A 9860-nucleotide genomic window follows, 5' to 3' on the forward strand; every position below is an offset into this window, starting at 1 on the left:
GGTGATAGAGACAGCAACAGGTTTGTAAATAAAGCCATATGTGGCCACTGCACTACAGAGGCCTACAAAGGACAACATTGCAAAACACTGTGCATAAAGGCTAACGGCTAAGCTAACTGTACCTATGGAGAAGTCTCGCTGGTTACCAGTCTCCCTTTGCCTGGCATTTCTCCCTCGGAAGGTTATGTGTGCCACAAACAATGACAAGTGAAGAGGTAGGTAGCAAGTTTACTAGTTTACTATGTTTACTCGCTTGCTTCATCGATTCTGACATTATGAGAATTGTTTTCAGGAATGGCGGCCGCTTTTAAACAGCGAGCTAGTTTGAAAAAAAATAAAAATGCTAAATGCTATTTTAAGGATGAGTTTATTTGAATCTGTTAATAAGTAAAAGAGAGGTCAGAAGCTCTGTCAACTCTCTTATCTGACAACTGCATTGGCCTGCCGCCTGCCCTATTCTTGTGCCACACAGCAAGAATAGCACCTGTGAGAGCCATCTGCGCAATAAGTAGGCTGAAACATCTTCCCTGTCTTTCTGCGGAGAGTTGATGCAAATTATCTCCAATTCAATCAGAAAAGTTAGTATAGTCTAATTTAGTCCTTTAGTTTTCCGGCCACCTCGTTTCTCCAGTTTATTGACACAAACTTGCATAACTCAATTTTCACCCATTTCATTGATCATATTGTCTAGTCTCATATTGGTAGTTAAATAAATATTTTCATTTATTACCGCCGCCAAGGAGGTTATGTTTTCGGTACTGTTTGTTTGTCTGTTTGTCTGTTAGCAGGATTACGGAAAAACTACTGGCCCGATTTTCATGAAACTTGGTGGAAGGGTGTAGCATGGGCCAAGGAAGAACCCATTAAATTTTGGAGCGGATCCGGATCCGAATCACGAACAAGCAATAACAGCACGAACCTTGGTGAAGGTCTGCGCTCTCCGAGTGCCCTTCTAGTTAGAAAGTCATTGTTCTGTGTTTCCTTCCCTGTAGAGAAAAGTAATCCCTGAACTGAAAAGATCTCACAGTTTTCAGATTGATGACTGATAAGTTTAAGTAAAGGTCTGTTTTCTTTCCTCTAAAGAGCTGGTGCCCCAACGAATGTAACTTGATACCTTCATCAAAACCTTATATTGTCATACCTTTACTCTAAATTTGATATTTCAGCTGTGTACACTTCATTTTCATAAATGTTGGGATGTGTATTTATATCCGCTCCCCCCCCCACACAATTCACCTCATGTGAATTGTACATTGTGGATGTAAGTGAAGACGTGGTGGAAAGCCACGTCTTTATTTTGCCATAGTTGAAATGCCACTTCCTCCGGTAAGAGGGGGGAGGGGAATGAATAGATTTATAGATTTATAGATTCTAATTGTAAAACACAGTCTTTTTTGGAAGAGGACATTTTGCATTGAATAATAGGGACAGTGGTGGGGGTTTTGCAGCCACTGCATTCAGAAGTGTAGGACTGGAAACTGAAAATTTTGTTCCCTCACCAGCTGACAGACGACACAAAGAATTGTCTGGCATCATATGTTATACTGCCAACAGATCTTTTCAGTTATATTTCACTGTAGGAAAATGAAGTTTCCACAAGAGAAAGACAGGATAGATGTACATGTCATATGGCTAAATACACACAAAAATATAACAAGTAACCATGCTCAAGAACGTTTATTGTAGTAATTTTACAAAGCTTGTGTTTGCAATGTTTAAGATGGCACTCACTAGTCCAACTGAATCACAATTCATCAAGCATTCAAGTCGAATTTGAATTAAAAATTGTGAATGCAAACATCAATTGATGATCACCCTTTCCTGGCACACACAAAGGCCTTCCTGTCCATGCAGTAGTTGTCATTCCAGCGTCCCCAATCTGCAAAACATGCCATGAGAAAACATCACATTCAGCGACAATATGTGTTGTAGCTCAAAACATTTGCTCTTTATGCTCTAATTACAGAGTGGAATAATATATGTTATATTCACATATTGGTGAAAAAAAAACAAAAAAACTTATGATACTTCAAAAAAAGGTAACGATCCACAGAAGCATAAGAGATGAAAGCAATATGAGTTTGTATGTGTCATTTTTCCTTCAGGTCCCGAAAAGTCACCACATTATTTTTTACCTTCCTCATCCCTTTCTTTTTCTTTGATCACCTCTCTTCCAGCCCCCATTATATTCACTTACCTCCGTAGTTCATCTCCACACAGAACTCGTGAAGGAAAAAGAAGTCCGGCTGGCGAGGAGCCCATCTGGTAAACTTCCACGGAGTGCCGTCACTCCATTTAAAGTGGTAATTAGTCTGGAAAAAAGAAACCAGTTAGTTACAGGTGAATGATGAACAATTATCATGTTACTTTCATACATCGGGGTATTTGTTCCATCCATCAATTTAGCCAACCAGACAGCTATTTTTTGACTGCGTGATTGCTCACCCCTCTTTGGCCCCCCACCCAAACACGTAGCAGATTCTTGAAGGACCTGGCCACCAAACATAACACTTGACTGTACTCCTCAACATTGTGCATTGAGACCAGGTCACCACCTTCCTTGCGACATATTCTCTGAAATCAAAAAAAAAAAATGAACATGTATCAGTCTCACTGGAGTTTCATCATGACTGTCTGCATGGGATGAAGTTCATTTTAGTGTCTCTGTACTGATATGTCTGTGTGTGTGTGTGTGTGTGTGTTTGTGTTTGTCTTACACGTGCATCGATATAAGGTTCTCTAGTTTTCCAGAATAATTTAATACAGCGGTTCCCACTCATCCTGTACCATTCTGGGGCACCACATTTTCTGGCTGGATATTGTCGTAAACAGATGCCCAAAATCTCACCTGTAGAAACATCAACTGTGTGAATGCTAGTGCTTTAATTGAAACCGTTTTCCCAGGTTTTGATTCCTGCTCTCTATCGTACGGAAGAGGATTAGGGCCACATGCGAAAAAGTCAGAATTCTGACATTATTCTGAGTTTAATGTCAGAATTCTGACTTTAAACTCAGAATTCTGACTTTAAACTCAGAACTCAAATAATTTTTTCACATGTGGCCCTAATCCTCTTCCGTACTATCGAGTGCAGCTGTGGCTGTGTGGTACTTACTCCTCGACTTCGCTGTAGTGTCCTGGATGCACAGCAGTGCCAGCAGCAGGATGACAGTTACGCCACCACAACGCATGGTTCACTTCCCTCTCTCACTCTCACAGTCCAAAATTTGGAATATAAACTGGGAAAGTCAAACAGTTAATCTCTATGAACAACAGGTTTCAGTGCCATGTGATGTTAAATGATAGGAGATCTTTTGTCTCATGTCTCTTCTATGTCTATTCTAAAGTCAATGTTCTGCTCCTGCTCTTACAGGCCCAAGAAGATCAGGCAAACATAACCAGTGCCTTTCTTCACACCTTTATAGACTTGCTTATACATAATTGTTTTGATTGTGTTAATTCTAATGTAATTATTTTCTTGTGGTTTCTTTTGCTGTTATTATTGCTCTATTCACTGGCATGCGTTTTTAGTTATTTTACGTATTAGTCCATTCATTTACTTCCTGATTTTGAATTCATTCTTAACTTTGCTTTTGAAAGATGCTCTCTACTGTAAGGAAAGCACAAGATATCGTTACATTAGATCCTTTTATTCAATTCAATTATCTACTCAAAGGATGTCAGATGTTTGTCCTATTCTATCATCCTAAAATATATGCAGAAAGAGGGCTTACCACAGAGCTCTGTTGTGCTGGTTTCTCTTTCCCACTCGGTCTGTATGTCATCTGCTCCTTTATCACACTTTTATACTCACTGCCCATCCCCTGGTTACTTGCCAGTCATATAGCAATGCACATTTTACTATGTCTATATTGATTTTGGCTTAAGTGCAGCACAATGGTAAACACAAAACAAGCAAAAAAACCTGTGGAATAACACATGACCCCAATCCAAATGCAAAATATAGCTGCTAGCAGCAATGTCAGTTTTTCCAGATGAGGCTGTTGAGCCATCAGGCCCCAAGCTAACAAGTTCTGATACTGAAGAAGAATAAGAATAAGAATAATAATAGCAAGTTAAAATGTGTCAATATCCAACTTTGTATCGGCTTTACTGTGTTTGGCTGTACACTCAATGTGCTGCTGTTGGGCAAAATTTGGTCAGATCTGTATGGAAATTGTTGTGCTTGCTGCACATAAAGGTTCAAACATGAGTGAAATTCTGTTATAACCCATAAAGTTATAGGTCACGCCCACTTCCACCAATAACGACAAAAGTACATGCTCCTAAAGCATGTGTACCAAATTTCATGCAATTTCACCAACAGGATTAGGAGATACAGTTTTCTGGCCTTTGTGGCGCCCCCTATTGGTCGATGTTCATGGCTTTGCACACGTGGTTATTCAATATATTTTCACACCAAGTTTCATGATGATTGAACAATCTATCATGAAGGTATAACAATTAAGTTTACAGGCCTTACACACCTCCTTACTACTTTGAGAGTTAATATCAGCAAAACGAAAGTAGATGTCAAAAATCTGTAAACAATTTTAAAGAGCTTGGTCCGTAGATGCTACTGACCGATGTTGGTGGTAATCGGTCAAATTCATAATGGCGAAAAAAATTTCCAGGCGGACTTCAGTGGTCCTTGAAGCAAATTTGTAGATCTGGGTCAGATACATTCGTGTATCAAGTTTCAGGAGAACAACAGAGAATAGGAATCAAATTGCAAACAGAGTTTTTCAAACTGGGGATGCACATTTTTCCCCAAAATATCTCGATCGATTTGCAGTCAAGTTAACAATCAAATATCGATGTTTTTTAGGCCCAAATATGTTACAAGTAAACCTGTAAACCACACTAATGTACCTGTACTATATGCATTGCCCAAGATACAGAAATCTGGAGATTGAGTAGTATCGGGCATTGGATCTCTCACTGAGAAAATCTCTCGCTTCATAGACTTCCATATTTACCCTCTAGTTAAACAGTTACCATCGTGCTTGAAAGACACCACAGATTTCTTATTGAATTTACAATCACTCTCTAATATTAATGAAGAGGACCTTTTAGTCACATTATATGTTGGCTCTCTATATAAAAGGAAATAACTTTGTTCATCCCCAAACTTCAAGAACTTTCAAAATTAAGTCCTGTATAACCTGTAACACAAAAAGGTGTAATATGTTAAGATATCCCTGCCCTACATTTAGAGGGTGTGTGTAAAACTTTCTAAAACTAACACTTAGTACACACACACACGCACAAGGACATAGATAAGGTAAGATAAGACAGCACAGCACAGCCATCAGTCTGCCTATTGAAGTGTATGGCACATACACATCAACAGAGTGACAAAGAGAGAGAGTGAGAGAGAGAGAGATGCCAGTGGTAATAAATACACATCCTCTGTATACTCCTGGAGGAAAGACTGATTCATATGAACGCCTCACTTTGTTCGTCCTCCCAACAGCACACAAGGGTGGGACATGACCGAGGTGCTCGCTGCGGGTCCTGGTAAGGCCCTAGTGGTGTGGTAGGCTGTGGCAGTGGTTCCCGGACAGTACTAGGTCGTCCAATTCTGGCATTTTTGGCGTTGTCGGCAGGATTGGGATTTCAAGAGCAGTGTTCAGTGCCCAATAGGACCGCAAACAACGAAATGATGATGCCTGTTTATCTGGGTGCACCATGGGTGCCCAAGTTTCAGGGTCCAGGTTCAGAGTTGGGGTATAGCGACTAGAAAGAACGAAGGACTTTTAGACTCCCCAGGTCTAGCTGAACCTAGATGAATTCACATTTTAATAGGGGCATTGGCAGGGTTGGCTAAGAGGCAAATTAATGTTTTGAATGATGACTGTGATACAGTTTACAAATTTGGTCAAATTTCACTCCGCTGTTCATATCCCTCCACTGGCTCCCAGTCGCTGCACACATCAAGTTCAAGTCCTTGATGCTCGCCTACAAAGCAGCAACCAAAACGGCTCTGACCTACCTGAACTCCCTCATTCAGGTCTATGCTCCCTCCCGCTCACTACGCTCTGCCAAGGAGCGGCGCCTGGTGCTGCCACCGCAGCAAGGCCCTAAGTCTCTAGCCAGACTCTTCTCTTCTGTGGTTCCCCGGTGGTGGAACGAGTTACCAAACTCCATTCGATCCGCAGAGTCCCTCTCAATCTTTAAGAAGAGGCTAAAGACCCAGCTCTTTAGTGAACACCTTCTCACCTGATGGACTGTGTAATCTAAAAAAATAAAAAATCTTTATCTGCCTCTATGCACTGCCTCATAGCACCTATGTCCTGTTGGACCAGAACTTAGCTTTATAGCGTTTACTCTCGTTCTCTCCTGACTAGATCCTTGCTTGTGTTGTATTAAAATCGTCGCTTTGGATAAAAGCGTCTGCCAAATGGGAAATTGTATCTAAATATCACAATTATCTTATGGTTAGTCTGTCACTTAAAATGATTTTCTCTTACACATCGAAATAAGTGTGCAAACACAGTGGTTTGTTTCTTTTACCGTCAATATGGATGTTCCATGGTCCAGCTTGTTCTGTGAGTAGAATGTCTCCATGTTCTATGACGCCAGAGAGAGCTGTATCGCCAGTGATGCTGGCAATGCGTGTGTCCAAAGGTGAGATTTCTTCTGTGCTCTGTCCTGTAGTTGCACAAATGTCTCGCTTATGTGCAGTGACACATTTTTTTGCACTAATTTTAATATCAAACCATTTTTTCTTAATTTCTAACAACGATCTTTCCTCAGATCCTACAGAATTAACTGCACTTGTTACCCTCTCCCATGCAGAATTTTATTTTGTTAGTTACACCTGCACTGAGTGAACAAAACAACAACTTTTGGTTGGATTCAACCTCGGCAACCAGTACCTCTATTTCTGTTGCAGAAAAGTTTCTTTTCTTCGCTCTGTTTGCCATTATTCTGGGATAAAAATAGGAAAAAAGCCATTTTAATCTTTTGTTACATTAACATCTACACATTCTCTGATTAACTGGGGGAAAAGAATACACAAACATGGTTTCAATTTACTTTCTATTTATTGCTTTTGTGTCAGAGTAATTGTTGAGTTGTACTAATGTTCACTTCGTTTCAGTATCAAACTATACTTACCGCACTCCAGCCGCAGGAATTCTGTTTGTGAGGGGGCCGCCCAACTGCTGCCGCGTAGATATGGTTGTGATGACGCGGGCAGATTTTTTTCACTTTCTATAGAGTGGTTGTCTGACTGTGTGGGACTTGTTTGGGAACATATGTGGTCATTTCTAGTGTATTTGGTAAGGAGCTAAAGGGACATTATGTGAAATGTGAGCTAATGTTAATAATACAATCTTGTGGGAAATAAAGTTAAGTTAAACTTCCTGTGGCCAGATGGAACCGTCCAGGCAGAGGATCCTGGGTAATTGACCTGGTTATATAATCAATTGTATCTAGCCTTAGAGGGCTCCTTCTCCATTACTGATAGCTATTGATAGAAAAGAGCTGATGCTCTGACCTATCCAACAAGCACAAATATAGTTAGTTTTAGAGAGAGAAAGATAGAAAGAGAGAGAGAAAAATGCCAGTGGTAATAAATATGCATGCTCTGTATAATCCTGGAGGAAAGACTGATTGCCTCGCTTTGTTAGTCCTCACAGCAGAACACACACACAAACACACACAAATACATGCAAACAAAACCACAAACCCGGAGGTATGTAAACAAAGTCACACACTCACAGTAAATACAAAGAGGCACGCACTCATAGGCACACACGCTTGCTTGAGGTAGTCCATCGTGTCCGATGATGACTTCCACTACTGCTTTGATGACTGTATAGTTTGATGCAGGATACACATTGTCTGCCTCAGACAGGGCATATGAAAGCCTGGCCCGAGGGAGCAGGTGCAGACATGGCCGTCTTCCTTCTCTGTCTTTTTGCCAGACGAAGTTCTACTCTTTTCTCTGCTATCTGCACTCCTTGGTGGCAGAGTCTACGCCAGGTGGAGCGACTCACGGCAGCAGCTTCCAGGAGTGTAGGCTTTATCCCACACTTCTTTAGGAATATCTTTAGTTGGTCCTTCAGCCTCTTTTTCTGGCCCCCCGCAGAACGACAGCCCAGCTGAAGCTGGCCATGTAAGATTTTGCGCGGCTGTAGGACCACCGATTGCGGCACATGGTCCTGCCAGGTCACTTTCACGATGTGCTGAAGGCACTTCATGTGAAAGGACTCAAGCATCTTTAGAGGGCAGGTATAGATGGTCCATGTCTCTCAATTTTGGTGTGTAGATGGAGTCAAATCATCGGCATACTGGAGTTCCAGTACACAAACAGACTGGAGTTTTGTTGTGGCTTGGAACCTCCTGATATTAAAGAGGTTCCCATCCAGTCTGAAGGCCAGGTTCGCCCCACTCCCATCTTCCATTTCCTTGTGCAGGAGTGTTGTAACACACAGGAGAAAGATGTTGAAGAGGGCCAGTGCAAGAACACATCCCGGCCTCACACCAGTACCTACTCCAAAGGGGGCAGATTCCTGTCCACTCACTGAATTGTTGAACTTTCCATAAGAGGTCACAGTGTACAATGTTGAAAGCCTTGGACAAAGGCCATGAACAGGTCTTGTTTTCGTTCATGACAGTTTTCCTGCAATTGGTGTGAAGTGAAGATCATATCTACTGTGCTTCGATTTTTCTGGAACCCACACTGGGATTCTGGTAGCAGGTCCTCAGTGATGGTGTTGATGAGCCTGCGAAGCATTACCTTTGCCAGGACTTTACGAGCAACAGAGAGGAATGATATGCCCCTGTTGTTTCCACAGATGGATCTGTCCCCCTTGTTTTTATAAATGATGACAATGTTCACATTCCTCCATTGGTGAGGGATGTTTTCTTGACGCCATATGAGGGAGATGAACAAGTGGATTGTCCTGGTGCAGAGATAACCCCCCTGCTTCAGGATCTCAGCAGGGATGGAGTCAGGTCCCAGGGATTCGTTGTTTTTTAGTGCCGTAATGGCGACATGGACCTCAGAGAAGGAAGGTGGGAAGTCAAGGCTCTGGATGGTGGGTAGGGTTGGAAGCTCTTCCAGAACTGTGAGGTCGACTGGAGCTGGCTGGTTTAAAAGAGCTTCAAAGCCCCATCTTTGGACAATCCCTTTTTGGTCCTTAATGAGGGAGGATCCATCAGTAGTTCTAAGGGGACAGACAGTGCAGGTTCTTGGGCCATAAGTGGCCTTTACTGTGTTGTAGAAGTTGTGCATGTCGTGCTTGTCTGCATAGGATTGTATTTCCTGAGCCTTGGATACCCACCATTGTTTTGTTTTTTTTGGACAAACCGTTCGTTTCTCCAACTTGCAGAATCTGCCATTTAAATAGCAATGCGCCAAGGTGCAAGTGCACCTGGCTCTTAAAGGGAATGGGAGATGACACTCTGATTGGTTGAGTTCATGTTACGCCCAAAACACACCTATGATTAATTAAGGGACTTAGTACAACCCCTTACTTTGCGCCCACATTGTGTGTCGTTTAACTAGCCATTTGGATTTGGACACGCCCTAAATGCACTTGCGCCATGCGCTTTAGACCATGCGCCATGGATCGTTTAACTAGGGCCCACTGTTAAAATAGTCAAGCCTACTAAAAATAAATGCATGAATATGTTTTTCAAGGTCCTGCTTGGACATTAATTATTTAATTCTTGCGATATTTTTAAGGTGATAGTAGGCAGATTTTGTAATTGTCTTGATGTGGCTGTTGAAGTTTAGGTCAGAGTCCATAACTACACCAAGATTTCTTTTTGGCATTTTATGCTTTATTTGAGAGAGAGACAGGAAGGTATGGGAGAGAGAGCGAGGGGAGGACATGCAGCAAAGGAC

At 41.8% G+C, this 9860-nt stretch overlaps 1 protein-coding gene across 1 annotated transcript; it reads right to left on the reverse strand.

Annotated features, from left to right (window-relative positions):
- Positions 1-1658: 1658 nt before the first annotated feature.
- LOC139663812 (C-type isolectin Sp-CL4-like) lies at positions 1659-3770 on the reverse strand. Its single transcript, XM_071542558.1, has 6 exons — positions 3733-3770; positions 3114-3237; positions 2718-2848; positions 2446-2574; positions 2198-2312; positions 1659-1879 (listed from the first exon to the last, which is right to left on the reverse strand). Exons 2-6 carry the CDS (start codon positions 3187-3189, stop codon positions 1812-1814), a joined length of 519 nt encoding a protein of 172 aa, XP_071398659.1. The 5' UTR covers positions 3190-3237; positions 3733-3770; the 3' UTR covers positions 1659-1811.
- Positions 3771-9860: the final 6090 nt, after the last annotated feature.

This window comes from Centroberyx affinis, unplaced genomic scaffold, assembly GCF_046629955.1.
Source record: "Centroberyx affinis isolate AG114_WGS23_722 - 3 ecotype Tasmania unplaced genomic scaffold, CSIRO-AGI_Caff_v1 ptg004124l_1, whole genome shotgun sequence".
In the NCBI taxonomy this organism is placed as follows: domain Eukaryota; kingdom Metazoa; phylum Chordata; class Actinopteri; order Beryciformes; family Berycidae; genus Centroberyx; species Centroberyx affinis.